Raw genomic sequence first — 18,887 nt, 5'->3', positions numbered from 1 at the left:
TATATACTTATTCATGTTACTATACTAGAACTACTTTACATATATAATGTTATTGTTAAATCTCATGGATCTTACGGAGAGGGCCAAAGGGTAACAGTCTGGTTTCAGTCACTGATAAAGTTGGTTAGCGGTGGATTAGGGAGGAGTGAGGAATGTGGCCTGAGGTCAGGTCAGACGAAGTGACAAGGAGCAGTTATATTACACACTGTTGGATTCTGGGTTAAACTTTAAACATTGCTATCGATCGATCAGAAGTAATACTATAGTATCTGAGGGGTGGTAGAGAATGGAGGTCACATCAGAAAATGGTTATCTGTAGGAGACAGATGGTTTTGGAATGTGCTGGGTGGACGGGAGGAAGTCACAGGAGCGCTATACGTGAAACGGGTGGAGTGCTTTGGATTAGACATCAAGGGGGTTGAGGTCAGGTCAGGTCACCTGAAGGGAGACAGAACGGTTTATTACTCTATCACTTCATCTTCCTGTCGAACCATAAGATGTAAGGAGAGAAGGAGGAGTGTCTAAAGTGGAGTATATATATATACACTTGTGGTGGTGGGAACATGTCTTTATCTGAATACAGCTGTGTCGACCCTTTGGGAAGAATTAAACTTGGTTAAGCTTCTCTAGTGTCCGTGAGTTATTTACTCTGAAAATTAGAACCTAACAACACACACCGCCTGAGTTCCTGCCTAGCAACAGAGATGTATTGGCCGTCTAGATGTGGAAGGAGGAGACTCCGCCTAATAGGAGGGTATAAATACTTGTGCTGGTGGGAACATGTCTTTGTCTTTTCAGCTGTTTGACCCAGTGGGTGAATAAACTTGGTTTGAGCTTTGACTAGTCTGTTAGAATCACAAAATGGCAAAGTTGGGTTTGAGCTTACAAGAAGGCAGCCATACAGTACGGCGCCATCTCCAATGTTTAGCTAGTAAGTTTGACTTCAATTAAAACTAACCCAGTCAATTCAGGAAGTAAACTGAAATACCTATTCAATAATTTAAAAAAATGCTTAATTCAAATCACTTCCTGAATTGACTGACTTCAATTTTAATTGACCCCAACCCTGTTAACTATCAGGGCCACCCTCTGAATTAAAGAGCCACTGAACATGCTGATTGACACGTGGGTTTATCTGTTGCTCATTAGAAAAACTAGATTTCAGTCTTGGAGGTGTTTCTCCTGACAATAATAATAATGTTTGTCCCCCATGAGACACTGTAGTTCCCACGCCACAAGAAGTCTCGACCATTGTTACTCTCCCTTCCAGGATGGCTACAAGACACTCCCCCGCCCTCCCTTCGGCAAATCAGATCACAACTCCATTCTGCTCCTCCCATACTATAGGCAGAAACTCAAATTGGAAGTACCCGTGCTAAGGTCTATTCAACGCTGGTCTGACCAATCAGAATCCATGCTTCAAGATTGTTTTGATCACGTGGACAGGGATATGCTACGGGTAGCCGCTGAGAATGGCATTGACGTATACACGGACACAGTGACTGAGTTAATCAGAAAGTGTATAGGGGATGTTGTTCCCACTGTGACTATTAAAACCTACCCAAACCAAAAACCGTGGATAGATGGCAGCATTCGCGCAAAACTGAAAGTGTGAACCACCACATTTAACCACGACAAGGTGACTGGGAATTTGGTCAAATACAAACAGTATAATTATTCCATCTGTAAGGCAATGAAACAGGCAAAAGTAAGTACAGAGAAAAAGTGGAGTAGCAATTCAACGGCTCAGACACAAGACGTATGTGGCAGGGTCTATAGACAATCACGGAATGCAAAGGAAAAAACAGAAACGTCGTAGACACCGATGTCTTGCTCCCGGACAAGCTAAACACCTTCTTCGCCCACTTTGAGGATAACACAGTGCCACCGACGTGGTCCGCCCCCAAGGACTGTTGTCTCTCGTTCTCCGTGGCCGACATGAGTAAGACATTTAAGCTTGCTAACCCTTGCAAGGCTACCGGTCAAGACAGTATCCCTAGCCGCGTCCTCAGAGCATGCACAGACCAGCTGGCTGGAGTGTTTACGGACATATTCAATCTCTCCCTATCCCAGTCTCCACTTGCTTCAAGATGTCCAGCATTATTCCTGTACCTAAGAAAGCAAAGGTAAGTGAATGAAATTACTATCGCCCCGTAGCACTCACTTCTGTCATCATGAAGTGCTTTGAGAGGCTAGATTAAGATCATATCAGCTCTACCTTAACTGACACCCAAGAACCAATTCAATTTGCTTACCGCCCTAAGAGATCGACAGACGATGCAATCGCCATCGCACTGCACACTGCCCTATCACATCTGGACAAGAGGAATACATACAGTTGAAGTCGGAAGTTTACATACACCTTTGCCAAATACATTTCAACTCAGTTTTTCAATATTCCTGATAATTAATCCTAGTAAAAATTCACTGTCTTAGGTCAGTTAGGATCACCACTTTATTTTAAGAATGTGAAATGTCAGAATAATAGCAGAGAATTATTTATTTCAGCTTCTATTTCTTTCATCACATTCCCAGTGGGTCAGAAGTTTACATACACTCAATTAGTATTTGGTAGCATTGCCTTTAAATTGTTTAACTCGGGTCAAATGTTTCGGGTAACATTCCACAAGTATCCCACATTAAGTTGGGTGAATTTTGGCCCATTCCTCCTGACAGAGCTGTTGTAACTGAGTCAGGTTTGTAGGCCTCCTTGCTCGCACACACTTTTTCAGTCCTGTCCACCAGTTTTCTATGGGATTGAGGTCAGGGCTTTGTGATGGACACTCCAATACCTTGAGTTTGTTGTCCTTAAGCCATTTTGCCACAACTTTGGAAGTATGCTTGGGGTCATTGTCCATTTGGAAAACCCATTTGCGACCAAGCTTTATCTTCCTGACTGATGTCTTGAGATTTTGCTTCAATATATCCACATAATTTTCCATCCTCATGATGCCATCTGCTTTGTGAAGTGCACCAGCTCCTCCTGCAGCAAAGCACCCCCACAACATGATGCAGCCACCCCCATGCTTCACGGTTGGGATGGTGTTCTTCGGCTTGCAAGCGTCCCCCTTTTTCCTCCAAACATAATGATGGTCATTATGGCCAAACAGATCTATTTTTGTTTCATCAGACCAGAGGACATTTCTCCAAAAATTACGATCTTTGTCCCCATGTGCAGTTGCAAACCGTAGTCTGGCTTTTTCATGGCGGTTTTGGAGCAGTGGCTTCTTCCTTGCTGAGCGGCCTTTCAGGTTATGTCGATATAGGACTTGTTTTACTGTGGTTATAGATACTTTTGTACCGGTTTCCTCCAGCATCTTCACAAGGTCCTTTGCTGTTGTTCTGGGATTGATTTGCACTTTTCACATCAAAGTACTTTCATCTCTAGGAGACAGAACGCATCTCCTTCCTGAGCGGTATGAGGCTGCGTGGTCCCATGGTGTTTATACTTGCGTACTATTGTTTGTACAGATGAACGTGGTACCTTCAGGTGTTTGGAAATTGCTCCCAAGGATGAACCAGACTTGTGGAGGTCTACAACTTTTTTTCTGAGGTCTTGGCTGATTTCTTTTGATTTTCCCATGATGTTAAACAAAGAGGCACTGAGTTTGAAGGTAGGCCTTGAAATACATCCACAGGTACACCTCCAATTGACTCAAATTATGTCAATTAGCCTATCAGAAGCTTCTAAAGCCATGACATCATTTTCTGGAATTTTCCAAGCTGTTTAAAGGCACAGTCAATTTAGTGTATGTAAACTTCTGATCCACTGGAATTTTGATTTTGAAGTGAAATAATCAGTCTGTAAACCAGTTTTGGAAAAATTACTTGTGTCATGCACAAAGTAGATGTCCTAACCGACTTGCCAAAACTATAGTTTGTTAACAAGAAATTTGTGGAGTGTTTGAAAAACGAGTTTTAATGACTCCAACCTAAGGGTATGTAAACTTCCGACTTCAACTGTAGACATGGAATCACTGGTCACTTTAAATGGAACACCAGTCACTTTAATAATGTTTACATACTGTTTTCTTCATTTCGTATGTATATACTGTACTCTACTGTTTTTTAGTCAATGCCACTCAGACATTGCTTGTACTAATATTTATATATTTCTTAATTGCATTCTTTTACTTTTAGATGTATGTGTATTGTTGTGAATTGTTAGATACTACTGCACTGTTGGCGCTAGTAACACAAGCATTTCACTACACCCTCAATAACATCTCCTAAATATGTGTATATGACCAATAACATTTGATAGGCTTCCGTATCTATTTCACTTCGTCAAAATCCCCAGAATGAATCTAAGATAACTGTAATAAATGTTTACGTTTTTGCGTAAATTTAAATCTAATAAGGTGCTCGGTGCAGCATTTCTCAAGTAAAAAAAATTGCAACGTGTTGTCTTATGTAAACAGTCGGAGCTGCTGGGCAGGTCTATCTCACTGTCCATGCTATTGGATAAAAAGCAATCACCGCAGCTGTTCACACCATGTTAGTGGGCAAATAGACATTGTCAAATCAAAACCCAACTGTAATTTACCCGGTGTGACGCACGGATATTCCAAACTCTGTTTTAGACAAGACTGACTTTATGGCCAAAATTATCCTATTTACACTTTGCAGTCAATTTTGACACAATAATAACTGTTTTTGACTCATATTGATGCAACATAGGCCGTTTTTCAAAGGGATCTGTTGCTTGTTAGAGGCAGTCGCAATTTTTTTAAATCCAGTGTGCTTTTTTTTAATCTCAAACCATCTATTACATGCTCAACGGCATGTAACTTTAAACTAGAACACTACTTTATAATGACAGAATCAGACTGCATAAAACAAAAGTGTTATGCATTTTTTTTTATACAAAAATGTGAAGATTAAAAGATATATTTAAATTATTTCGCACTCTAGTACTGATCTATTACGCATTCTGTTTCAGTTACGGAACACATCAAGACAAATTCGATTGATGTTTTCGGATTCATTTTAATAAAGTGGCTTGCAGTTGGTCTTAGTTTCTCTTGTGGTGATGACCGTCTAGACTTTCTTGTCTTGGAAAGCTGATTACAGGTTTGAAACATCTTTTCTCCATATGGACTGCAAAGTCATTTCTCGTTGCTCTGAATTTGCCGGGGCATTGAGCCAATCAACTCGCAGCCTGTGTAGGACATTGCTTGGAGTAACACGTCTGCCATGTGTCAGAGTAAATGCAAATTCACTATATCAAACACTCTACTTCTCTCCTTTCGTAGAAACTTTATTGGAAACTCCATCACTCACCCCTCAGCCCATGTCGTAACAGCACTTGTCCTTCCACTCGAGGAGTTACAGAGTATAGACAGTGGTTCAGTGCCACGACAGACTCCTCTAGTCAGAGGACTTGAAGGGAGGCTCCTTCCTTTGGAAAGGGAGCGCCGGTTTAATGTGGATGTTAAATGTGTGAGTGAGCGAGTGAGTGAGTGTGAGACAGAGATTTTCAGTTTAAGCACCCACTCAGAAAAATCAACTGCCCTGCAGAAAACATCTCACTGAAAAAAAAACGAATGAAAACCATCTGCAACCACTACTGATGTAATACCACAGAAGGGATAGACCAACTTCTAAAATTAAAATGACTAGATCAAAGAATAAACCATTTTGTGAAACCCTGAAATAGCTCGTTTGTTGTCTTAAGCTGAATTGATTGTTAAGCTGAATAGTCTGGTCCATTATTACATACATATAAGATTAAAGGAACAAGCAGAAAAAACTACAAAGGTCGTAAAGGTACAAAACCTGACCATGCCACCCTTTAGTATATCTTCACATGTATCTCAAATTTACCGTCAGATTAAAAATAGTGCTACAACACAACACAGCTGAAAGAATGGACTTGAGTGGAGGAGAGCACTGGGCCAAAACAGCTGGGTCAAAGGATTTAGGAAGGGAAGTTCGGGGGGGGGGGGGGGCTTGTAATCCCCAAAGCAATCAATTCCATCAACTTGTAATGTCATCTAGAATTGCTTTTGAGTTTCCATACAAAACGGGGTGAGGTGGATTGAAATGACGAGACTCTACTTGTAATACTACTGGCGTCTAGTAGGAAGGGATGTAATTACCGTAAGAAGGAAAAACCATCCAACCTGTTTATGTCCTCTTCCCCGAGTAGTTGGTTTGGGAGGGGGGAGTACCTTCCGGGGGAGATGGGCATGGGGGGAAGACTGCACTTGTATTCCAGAGTGCCGTTGTTTCCCACGGAAGAGATATGATTTTCCATTGCTGGAGAGAACGCTTGAAAGAAACAACAAGGGTGTACACAGCTCTTCAGACTTCAGCTTTCTGACATTACTAACCTCATACTGTCAGTTAATGACTTTTCATATCAATCAATAAAATAATTTAGTTTGGAGGCCCACACACTAATGTTTTGGCAGTTAAGTTTACATGGCAAGGGAGAAAAGTTAAATTAATACTACGTAGCAAACACAATGCACTCTAAAACAAGCCCGACTCACATAACATTCTTGTGAAAACTGTATCTAAACTCAGGGATAATAAGAGATGAACAAGCATACCACATCAGTGTGGAACTAAACACATTCATTTGCGAAGTGAAAGAAGACTGTCCTGGTCTACAACAGCAGAGGTTGCTCACATCATTTGTAACTCAAATGCTGCCCTCTTGTACACAACTCAGACGACAAACTAAAGTTACGTCTCTGTAAGGCGGTTTCACAGACACGGACTAAGCCTAGTGCTGGACTAAGAACTTTTATTGAAGAACCTCCATTGAGCATGCTTTTTAGTCCAGGTCTAAACTTCATCTGTGTCTGGGAAACTGGCCAAACGGGTGGGTAGAGGGGTGAAATAGAGGTGACAAACTCACAGTGCGTGATATCAGGTGGCCCATAGGGATCTGATAAGTAAACACTGGTGGGCTTGCCCACCTTCAGGTAGACAACGTCAGACGTGTTCTTCAGTATGGCTACTGCCTCCTCGTGGGAGACCTCTTCCAGAGTGTAGTTGTTCACCTGTGTGCATGGAGAAAATCTCAGGCATAACGTAAGAAAGTTAAAGGGTGACTGCACTTCCTGATTTGGCCTCGTTTTAAGATTTGGTTCATTAAATCATCCACTTTTACAAAGTAATTCACTTAAAAAGCCCCAAATACATTAAATACCCTATCCATAACAGATTTAAATAGAACTTGAATCAAACAAATTAACACAATATTATCCAATCCAAAAGGGTGCTATTTTTATTGGACCAATATTAGTCCTGGCAGCTACTGTTTATTTGATCTGTACTGTGTTTTGAGAGAGATTTCGGCCATGACTGAATTCAAACGTGAGTTGGTTTCGGGGTGTGGTTTGATGTGGAAGTCCCTTTTGTCTGTTCGCAAGTGGGAAGATTTACCTAAATTACTTTGCCAATTAGCTTCATCCGGCTGGTGTGCAACCCTGGCAAAGTTGTATAGACTTTGGATAGCCAATCTCAGGGAATAGTTAGGAACCGTCAATAAATTGCACAGTGTAAATGGGACATTATTATATATTTTCATGTTGCAGATCTTTTAGTTCTCATTAAAGGCTTTCAATATTTGTAAATTAATATCTACAATTTATAGTTGGTTTGAGGTTAAATCATTGAAATGTGGAGCTATTGACCTTTTAAAATATTGTCCTATGTACATTGTAGTCAATCTTTTTAGTCAATTATTTTTGTGACTCACAGCGATGCCACATAAGCCATTCTCAAAGCGAGAAGTTGCTTTTTAGGGGCAGTCGCTCTTTAAACCTTACGTTCCACTCCTTTAATGCCAGACTGACATGGTGCTGTCAAAAGTGCAGCCTGCCAAATGCAGATTATGATAGCCCGGGATCCTCCAGAGCTGGAGGCAGCAGGAAGGTAGCTAGTTGAATTTAACTGCGGTTAAGCAACTCACTCTTCTGAAATAGGCTGTGTTGCTACAGGTGGCCGTTACCTCGTAGGTGGCCGTTACCTCGTACACATCAAAAAGGTTTCATGAAGACAGGAACAGTTTTACAAAAATGTTGAATTTATTTGAATAAATAGATAGATACAACAACAGGTTAAAATCAAGCTAAGAGCTAACAGGCTAAAACAAGGATTAAAAGATAAAAAGGTAAGAGCATAACATCTAGCAAACATGCTCTCCTCTATCCTTGCTTCCAACTAAAAGATAATTTATACTTGATCTTTAAATGCGGTCCAAAAGCTCCGTATGGAGGGTGTGATCCAATTGCGGAGGCCAAATCAAGCTTTGTACTGCATCGCTGTGCGCCTCCCAAATTGTGTAACAATGCAGAGTGCTCCGTATAGCTCCGTATATCTCTGCATTGATATGATTGTTTGATGGTAGGTGGGGGCGGTAAGTCCTCTATAAACATAAACTCACTTCCTTGACAACAGCTCTGCCAAGCGCTAGATGTAAGAATGCCCTGACTTAGGCAGACGCCGCATCGCAGTAAATGCTGTACGGCGAATGCAGACGCCGGGATGAGCATAAATCGTCTTTAACACTGCCACTCTCCTATTCACCTTAGTACACCTGAATGTAATCAACTCAAATTGGTGAGAGGGCCCTACAATTAATCTATCAGCCAGTCCTGAATTCACACATTCAATTGACACTCTTAACTATGGCAGGATATGATATTACTGAAAACAGGGCCCTTTAACAAATAAACATTTACACATTCATACACACAATGGGGAATATATGGGTCTCTGTTTATACAGTAAATTAGTGTGTTACTGTAAAACAATTATACCACATAACCTTCATAACACATGTATGTAACATCCTTCATAAGGAGTTTTCAAAATAAAAGTCCCATTGATTAGATCTTAATTTATGCATTATACAATATAAATGTATATTTTACTGTCACAGTACCCAACCTTCTTACACACCACTCACTATTTCGTTGCACAATGGATAAATAAAGCTACATTTTATTTACAAAACTCCTTATGAATGATGTTTAATAAATGTGTTACGCAGTATAACGCTTTGACAGTGCAGTATGGTCCACCTATGGTGGATGAGGACAGGGCAGGGTAGGGGTAGTGAAGCTGCAGTAACTTACCATAAGCAGCCTGTCTCCAACCTGCAAGCGCTGGTCCTTCTGTGCTGCACCGCCATCTATGATCTTAGTTACATAGATGCTGTTGTCCCCCGGGATGTGCTGGTTGCCCACCCCTCCTGCGATGCTAAAGCCCAGCCCTGAGGAGAAATAGACGTGGGGTGGAGGTTAAAAAAAAGTATTGTGGCCTAGGGTGGTCTAGCGGTCTAGGCTGCTGCCTCTGGATCACAAGCACAAGCCAATTACACTCAGTAACAGTTTATTAGGTACAACACCCTGTTCAGGAAAATTGATTGCTCCTACAGACAGTGAGCCACATAGCCGTGGCTTGTTATATAAAGCAGGCAGACAGGCATTAAGGCATTCAGTTACTGTTCGACTGAACGTTGGAATGGGCAACACAAGGGACCTAAGCAACTTCGAATGCTATATGATCGTCAGTACCAGGCGCGACAGATCCCTCCTGGGCTTTTCACGACGACAGTGTCTAGTGTTTACCGCGAATGGTGCGGCAAACAAAAACATCCAGTCAGCTGGCAGTACTGTGGGCGAAAACAGCTCGTTGATGAGGTCAAAGGAGAATGGCAAGAATCGTGCAAGCTAACAGGCGGACCACAAACGGCAACTCAGAACGGCATCTCGGAACACACAACTAGTCGATCCTTGTCACAGAAGGGTAATTGCAGCAGATGAATACACCAGGTTCCACTCTCATCAGCTAAAAACAAGAAGTGGCTCCAGTGGGTACGCGATCACCAACACTGGACAATTGAGGAGTGGAAAAACATTGCCTGGAACATGACAGTGAGTTCAGTTTACTTGAGTGGCCTGCTCAGTCTCCAGACCTCAACCCAGTAGAGCATCTTTGAGATAAGATGGAACGGGCTGTTCACAGCATGAATGTACTGCCGTCCAATCTGCAGCAACTGCATGGTGCCATCGCGTCAGCATGGACCAACATCCATGTGGAATGTATCCGACCGACACAGATTTCAGACTGTTTTGGAGGCAAAGGGGGGTCCGACCCGGTACTAGATGGGTGTACCTAATAAACGGTCCAGTGATTGTATATTAGTACACTTCACAGACACCTGAAGCACTGGAAAATAGACTTGAAGGGTAGAAAGATGATTCAGCAAAGAGAGCCTTGTGTTTTTGCTGCTTCACGGATACGCTGCTTCGCGGCAAGTATAGCATGTTTCATTGATTACAGTGGGTTTGTTTCAACTCTTGCCAACTGACGTGTGAAAAACACATGGGACGCTTATAGTCAGGGTAAGAAAATAGCACCATTAATTATAGACCAATCTCCTCTCCTCCCTCATCCATCTCCCAATCTGGGGTATTCACTAGGAGCCAAAAGTGCCCAACATGGGGAGGGACTAACCTGAACTTAAGATTCCACATTTATTGTTGGAAAAAGTTTTCATTTGCTAAATGTTTTGCCACAGTGTGCCCTAATGAATACACCCATGGATTCATTGCAGCTTTTCCCCAGTGATGACTCATCTCTTTGATATAAATAATGCATCAAAGTTATTTCTTTGTGTGGGGGCTGGGGGGTTGGTACAAACCCCCACTGATAAAATACTAAATAAAACAAAGGACACTGGATGTGCATGGTTATCCGGTTTACCCTTAAACATCACTGATACTTACTGAGCAAAAGAGAAAAAAAGGAGAAAGACGAGGAGAAAGGAAGTGAGTTGTAGATACAGACAGAGGGATATATTGAGAAAGTAATGATGATGATGGGGGGGGGATTGAGACATAGAGAGATGAAAATTGAGACAGAGAGATGAAAATTGAGACAGAGAGAGATGAAAATTGAGACAGAAAGAGATGAAAATTGAGACAGAGAGATGAAAATTGAGACGGAAAGGTAAAGGGAAGTTGTCCAATATGATGTAATGTAATAACCTTTCAAATTTGACCTGAGAGTTCAATCCCCAAAATATGAGATAGATGAGAGGGAGTGTAACAACCTTTTGGTCCTTTGATGAGTTTGATCTCAATGACAGTTTCCAGCATGGGTCTCCTCCGGCGAACGTAGAGCCTGACGATGGAGCCGGCCACCTTCAGTGCCTCCACAGCCTTACTGTGGGACACCTCGGACACGTCGGCATCATTCACCCGCAGGATGCAGTCATTCACTCTGCAATGAAAAAAGAGGATGGGAACATGAGCCTTAACCTGGAAAAATAGTTTTTGTGTGTGCATGTATGTGTGCGTGCATGTACGTGCGTGCGTGTGCGTGCATGTGGCAGGGGGAGTAGAAGGCCCCTGCTGCAGTGTGACCCTTTAACCCCTTCGGGAGAGGCCACAAACATCCATGCCCCCACATTCAAGAACAGAACTCTCCTGAGGCGCATTGTAAGGCACCAGCTGGGACCCTATGCACACACACTCAAGCAGAGCGAGAGATTCTGCCTATTTACACATATAAAAGCTGTGTTTCTATGCTTGTCCTCAGCATGATGCCTTGGTCTGCAGTGAGTTCTGTTAATTTGGTGTACACTATATGGATTTACAGTACAACGTCCAAAGCTGAATGGACACTGCGAATTGGCCAGTGTTGATTTATCTGAGTTATATTTCTAGTGTTGATTCAGGAGTTAAATTCACTCTGTATTAACACACCGTGGTGTCAAATAACCCAAATTGTTGGTGTTAATAAACAGAGCTATTGTTTTACACTGTGGAGAGACCATCATTAACATATTTTCCAGCATGCTCTACTGCAGGTAGATTTTTTAGGATTGTTTTTAATGTCTGTGTTTTTGCATGTTCATTGATTGATTGATTAAACTTGTGCTACACAAAGATGAATAACATATTTTTCCTAAACTAATCCAATCAGTTAGTTAGATGTATGGTTGTTCCAGTTTGTTCCAGTTTATACAGGTAACAAACTGAGATTAGGAGCACTCTCTTTAAGAGTGTGCTCCTAATCTCAGCTCGTTACCTATATAAAAGACACCTGGGAGCCAGAAATCTTTCTGATTGAGAGGGGGTCAAATACTTATTTCCCTCATTAAAATGCAAATCAATTTATAACATTTTTGACATTAGTTTTTCTGGATTTTTTTGTTGTTATTCTGTCTCTCACTGTTCAGATAAACCTACCATTAAAATTATAGACTGATCATTTCTTTGTCAGTGGGCAAACGTACAAAATCAGCAGGGGATCAAATACTTTTTTCCCTCACTGTACCAGCCGTCAGATACAGCCTTCACAATAAAACAAACACGCCCACAAACATGGGGGAAACCAGAGGGTTAAATAATGAACATGTAATGAGGGAACTGAAACCAGGTGTGTAGAAAACAAAGACAAAACAAATGGAAAATCAAAAGTGGATCGGTGATGGCTAGAAGGCCGGTGACGTCGACCGCCGAACGCCACTCGAACAAGGAGAGGGACTGACTCCGGCGGAAGTCGTGACACCTTTCAGCTTTTCCATTATAGGATAAAGCCTTCAAAACATGGCACAAATATACTTAGATCCAATGATGGATGAGAGTCCTCGAGCCATCCATTCTGACAGCATTTATACCAGAGCATTTTGCCAACTCAATGTCTTCATTGAAGTTTTCATTTGTAAAGGGCTCGATCTATAGCACTCACCTTAACCTTCCATCCTCTGCTGCCGCGCCACCAGAGATGATCTTGGTGATGAAGATCCCTGGGTCATCGCCGACATGGGGGTTATCTGTCCCTCCAGCTATGCTGAAGCCCAACCCTGAGTTCCCCTGTAGAGCATGAAGAACAATGAATAATAAATCTAGCAGTAATGTTACACTTCTATTCCTTATAATGCTAACCTGTAAACTATCCTAAATTACATCAAACATAAAAATACAATTTCTGTTTAGCTTCGTGGGTCACACACTTAAAATGTTAAGTTCACAACTGACTCCAAGTTTAAAATCATTTGACAATTTAGCAATTATCTTGCAGGAGCATGTTTTCCCAGAATTCCACAAACTATCTAATTTGCATAAAACAAGCCCCCAACTTACTAGAAACTAGTACCAATTTAGTATTTAGAGTACTAGAAATATGTCTGAAAACACGTTTTATAGTGAAAATAAATAGAATTCCTAAGTATACTATTTGAAAGTGAGGAGAAGTGTTAGCATCAAGTGTAATGTCTGACAGAGTATCCTAGACATACTGTATGTCTGAAAACATACTTTTATAGCAAAAAGTTATATAATTACTAAATGTACTATTTGAAAGTGAATAAACATAAAATACAATATTTAGCTTTAAGTTCGAAAAAAGTTAATTGACAATACATTTATGAACTTCATTTTCGTATGGGTTAATTTGTACGGGATAATTTTCAAGTTTGCGCTTGACCGCAATGGAGTCCCCAGAAGATGACTTCATAACCGGTAAATATAATACAGAGGCGAAAGCAGAATTCTCAAAGCCAATGTTTCTGTGTACAACAACAAAGCTCTATCAGTTTTATGAGCCATATCCCCCTCGGCACATTTACAAAATGAATGTGGACGCTTTGATTAAATTGCTAGCTGATGGGAGTAGGGTCTACGGTTGCAAAATTCCAGGAACTTTCAAGAAATTCACAGTTTCTTCCCAAATCCCAGTTGAAAGATAGGTGGGAATAAGCAGGAAACCCAGATAGTCTAACAAGGATTTCTGGAAAATCAGGGAATTTATTGAAAGTTCATGGAATTTTGCAACCCTAGTAGGGGCATCTCTTGACTAAAAATCCACCCTGTAGGCTGAGCTGACGGACACAGCTCAACCAGGCTGAGATGGAAGTAATGATAGCTAGCTCACTCAAGTGCACACATAATCAAAGCCCATTGGCTAGATAGGGCAATGGAAGTGGAGTGCATAGATAAAGGGTCCTGTGAGGTGAAGCCTGAATACACAGATGTAGCGTCAGCATTAGCCACTCTAAAGCCACCCTGTTTATTTCTGCTCTTGCCCGTCAAAGGGTGAGCTGTGCAGTGCGCACCAAAGGCTTCAGGCTCCGCTGTTGGATGAAGTATCACTTCCTTTGGCTGAACTGACCTTTTCCCGTTGTAGTTTATTGTTTCAGGTCACAAGGATCCTTTTTTAGCTGTCAAAATGTAATTCAGCAGCCAAGCTAAGCCTCTTATCGCCACTGAGCCTTGGGGATGTTAACCCTGGCTTTTCTCATGCAAATGCTATGTCCCAATTAAGGGCTGGCCTGCTCAAAATACCCACAGGACTTGGATGTTTGTGTTACTTAGCTTGTCTGGCTAAGATCAATTAGCTTTAGTAGAAAGTAAAACGGGTTCCTGTTTTAGTTTGTGAAATGCACAGTAACCCCAGGCTTTCAACTTCATGCACCAATTTGAAATAAAAATGGTAATGCAATCACAGTTTGTTATTCTGTTATCCAGTTTGCGGAGTCATCTAGCTTCTCCAGCAGCTTCAAAATAGTATCAGTTAGCTTCTTGTTTTTTTTATTCCTCCCGTAACAGGTGTATGGGGTCGAGATCATTTGAAACCTATTGGCCTATTAACTTATCCTGCCTGTCACTTTCAACGATTACGCTTCCTAGTTTATGAAGCCCTTTATGGGACATGTCTGAGATGAGCATGAAACAGGATATGGCATCCCTCGTTCAAAATGACTGCAAAGTCCTCTCCGGGTCATTTTAAATAGAGTTTAAATAGAGCATTTTCAGATAGTGTGTTCATCAACTCACCCGCTCTAGTGTGATTTCTTCAAACTCATATTCAATTTCTGTCCCGTTGACCTGTGGGGAAACAAAATGTAAAATCAATTATGTATACCCAGTACATAACTTAGTTTCCTATTTACAGACGTGTGAGCATAGTCAGGGTTGGGTAGGTTACTGTCTAAATGTAATCCGTTAGTTGCTCGTTACCTGTCCAAAATTGTAAACAGTATCGTATCTTTTGGATCACCCAAACTCAGTAATGTAATTTGATTGATTGATTTTAGTTACTTTTAGATTACTTTCCTCTTAAGAGGTATTAGAAGAAGACAAAAATAAATATTCCCAATTGATGGACATCTATAGCAGGATAAATCAATGTTAGAGTTTACATAGCTGGCCATAAATGGATGTTGCATTTGACTTTATGGGTTATGTGGGCTTCTTCTAACCCATTGCTTTCTACTTCAAATAAAATAAAATACAATTAGGCTATATCCTTACAAAACAAAGTCTGTCAGATCTCCAGTCATTCCAATTAATTGAATACGCCTTGATCTTCAAGAATATTAATGCCATATGCTGTATTATAGGCCTAATGGACACTTTGATATCTAGATCATTTGCAGCTGTTTAAGAGTTTTAAAAGTGTACGAGTTTGAGCATGTGTTCGTTAGTACTATGGACAATATTTTTGTATCCACACAAATTAGATTGAGAAATAAAAGCACCACTCACGGTCTTTTTAAATTAAACTAGTTTTTGACAGTATGTGGAGCACAATACCACAGAGGAGTTGAGAAGGGACGAATTCCCTCAAACTTTATTCTATAAGCTGGGATCCACACTATGCACTGGCTGTCCACTGGTCGAAAAACAATGATTGACAGGCAGTTCAAAACTTCTTAAATTCAACCATTATTGGGTTAAAATACACCAGCATGGTCTCATAGACTAGACGTAATATAGTAAACGGAAATCCAGGTGACTCAAATCAGTATAATATGTTACGTTGGGTATGGTTGCATAAGACAGAAGGTTACTTGCGGTTGGGTTGGGGCGATGGATGGGTGGGTGTTAAACCTAACCTGAACCTCCAACCCTAACCCCTAGCCTAGCTAACATTACCCACCTAGCTAACGTTAGCCAACTAGCCACATAGCTAAAGTTAGCAAATTGTAATTCGTAACATATCAATACGAATTGTAATTCGTAACATATCATACGAAATAGATGGACATCCACAAATTAATACATACCATACCAAACGTAACATATCATACTAATTTGAGTATCCAAGGTTTTCGTTTACTATGTTACGTCTACCCCAGAGTCCAGGTTGAATACACATACATCTGAACAGCCATCCACAACAACCAAAATCTGTTTGGCGCAAATAGCAAAATGAGAGAGCAGCAGTGTGATTCACATCATTGCGCTATTTAGATATCAATAATAAGTGATCCATATCGCCCGTAGGCTACACCACTGCTGTCGTCCTTACCTCCAAGCGTATATTCAAATTGAATGTATAATCTTTAGATGCCGACAGCAGTCGCACCATTGGAAGATATAGCTTGGACTATAGCCTACAAAAGCCTATTCCTGCATTTGGTGTGTCATCATAGTGGTGATTGGTGGTAATCTGATTTGTGGTGATCTGATTTGTGGTCAGACTCACTGAGGCGGAACAAACTTAAACTTGCGCCTTTTTTCAATGGAGATTTGAATGTCATTGAGAAAAATAAATCTGCATATTCTTTCTGAATTTAAAAGTAATCCTATAGGTGATCATCTCGTTTTTTAAAGTATTTGTAATCTGATTACAATCTTTTTGCTGGTAATTTAACAGATTACAGTTACAGTTTTTTTGTAATCAGTTACATGTAGCTTGTTACTCCCTAACCTTTCCATTCCTTTATAATAATAATCTCTCCCAACATCTGTAACAAAAGTTACGTCTGTCTGGAACATAGGATATGAGGCTTACAAGACAATTCTTCTGACGAGCTGGTCTTTGCATCACTGATTATTTGGACAAATCAATTTCACAGGGACTATTCAAGTTTTAGGTTGATCCCGAAGGTACTATATCTGCTTTCTTTAGCAGTGTAAATACGTAAAAACAACATGTAACAATTTACATAACACATGAACATACCAATAGAACTTGATTAATTTCTAGATCATAGATCAATCTTATCCTGTCTTGTCCTAGAAAATTAAAGTCCAAGAATTTGCTCAAAGTCCAAGCCACAACATCAACTTGAACTTCCCCAAATCAAATTTCAAGTCAAATTTTATTTGTCACATGTGCAACACCTTACCGTGAAATGCTTACTTACAAGCCCTTAACAAACAATGCAGTTCAAGAAACAGAGCTCAGAAAATATTTACTAAATTAACTAAAGAATAAAATGAATAGTAACACAATAAAATAACAATAACGAGGCTATATACTCAGATGCCGAGGAGATGCCATACCACACTGTGATGCAACCGGTCAGGATGCTCTCACTGGTGCAGCAGTATACATTTTTGAGGATCTGGGGACCCATGCCGAATCTTTTCAGTTTTCTGAGGAGGAAAAGGTGTTGTCGTGCCCTCTTCATGATTGTCTTGGTGTGTTTGGACCATGATAGTTTGTTGGTGATGTGGACACCAAGGAACTTGAAACTCTCGACCCACTCCACTACAGCCCCGTTGATGTTAATGGGGGCCTGTTCGGCCCGCCTTTTCCTGTAGTCCACAATCAGCTCCTTTGTCTTGCGCACGTTGAGGGAGAGGTTGTTGTCCTGGCAACACACTGCCAGGTTTCTGACCTCCTCCCTATAGGCTGTCTCATCATTGTTGGTGATCAGGCCAACCACTGTTGTGTCATTAGCAAACTTAATGATCATGTTGGAGTCGTGCTTGGCCACGCAGTTGTGGGTGAAAAGGGAGTACAGGAGGGGATTAAGCACGCACCCCTGTGTGACCCCATGTTGAGGATTAGCGTGGCAGATGTGTTGTTGCCTACCCTTACCACCTGGGGGCAGCCCGTCAGGAAGTCCAGGATCCAGTTGCAGAGGGAGGTGTTTAGTCCCAGGGTCCTTAGCTTAGTGATGGGCTTTGTGGGCATTATGGTGTTGAACGCTGAGCTGTAGTCAATGAACAGCATTCTCACATAGGTGTTCCTTTCGTCCAGGTGGGAAAGGGCAGTGTGGAGTGCGATTGAGATTGTGTCATCTGTGGATCTGTTGGGGAGGTATGCAAATTGGAGTGAGTCTAGGGTTTTGGGTAAGGTGGAGGTCCTTAACTAGCCTCTCAAAGTACTTCATGATGACAGAAGTGATACGGGGTGATAGTCATTGAGTTCAGTTACCTTCGCTTTCTTGGGTACAGGAACAATGGTGGACATCTTGAAGCAAGTGAGGACAACAGACTAGGATAGGAAGAGATTGAATAGGTCCGTAAACACTTCAGCCAGCTGGTCCGCACATTCTATGAGGACATGGCTAGGGATGTTGTCTGGGCCGGCAGCATTGCGACGGTTAACACGTTTAAATGCCCTACTCACGTCGGCCACTGAGAATGACAGCTCATTGTGTATTCCCTGAAGGGGGCAAAGGTGTTTAGCTTGTCCGGGAGCAAGGCGTCGGTGTCCGCGACGTGGCTGGTTTTCCCTTTATAATCCATGATTGTCTGGAGTCTCTGCCACATACGTCTCGTGTCTGAGCAGTTGAATTGCAACTCCACTTTGTCTCTGTACTGACTTTTGCCTGTTTGATTGCCTTACAGAGGGCATAGCTGGACTGTTTGTACTCGGCCATGTATGACGATGCATGTGCAGTAGTTTCTTGTTATTTTAACCATCCAGACAGGGGAAGAACATTATGTGCTGGGAATCACCTCAGAATGCTTCATGTTGGATGTACAGTGGTTGCTCAACTAAACGTTTTGAGATTATGCTGCGGGACTTAATTTGTGGTTTAGTACAGTACCCTGCGTCACTGCTTCATTGCTCCAGACCAGTGCAAGGGGGAGTTAGAGCACTGATTATGCTTTTGGGTCCCAAGGTGCTAATGTGTCTCTAACTTTCAATGAATGGGCGATATAAACCAAATA

The 18,887-nt window shown here is 41.4% G+C and overlaps 1 protein-coding gene across 27 annotated transcripts in view; it reads right to left on the bottom strand.

The window, feature by feature from the left end:
• The window catches only part of dlg2 (discs, large homolog 2 (Drosophila)), a 405,714-nt gene that overhangs the window by 59,955 nt on the left and 326,872 nt on the right, over positions 1 to 18,887 (bottom strand). For 17 of the 27 annotated variants that reach the window (XM_082960249.1, XM_082960254.1, XM_082960252.1 and 14 more), the window contains 6 exons: positions 14,808 to 14,858; positions 12,721 to 12,845; positions 11,078 to 11,247; positions 9,096 to 9,232; positions 6,869 to 7,013; positions 6,102 to 6,273 (listed from right to left, as the gene is read on the bottom strand). In XM_082960249.1, coding sequence (XP_082816375.1) covers positions 6,102 to 6,273; positions 6,869 to 7,013; positions 9,096 to 9,232; positions 11,078 to 11,247; positions 12,721 to 12,845; positions 14,808 to 14,858 — 800 coding nt within the window. The remainder of the gene's footprint in view (positions 1 to 6,101; positions 6,274 to 6,868; positions 7,014 to 9,095; positions 9,233 to 11,077; positions 11,248 to 12,720; positions 12,846 to 14,807; positions 14,859 to 18,887) is intronic. The other 10 variants (XM_082960250.1, XM_082960260.1, XM_082960263.1 and 7 more) reach the window with 1 other exon arrangement.

The sequence above is a fragment of the Salmo salar genome, chromosome 13 (genome assembly GCF_965601325.2).
Source record: "Salmo salar chromosome 13, fSalSal1, whole genome shotgun sequence".
NCBI lineage: Eukaryota > Metazoa > Chordata > Actinopteri > Salmoniformes > Salmonidae > Salmo > Salmo salar.
The sequence above is the reverse complement of the archived record's forward strand: the minus strand, read 5'-3'. Positions and strand labels throughout refer to the sequence as shown.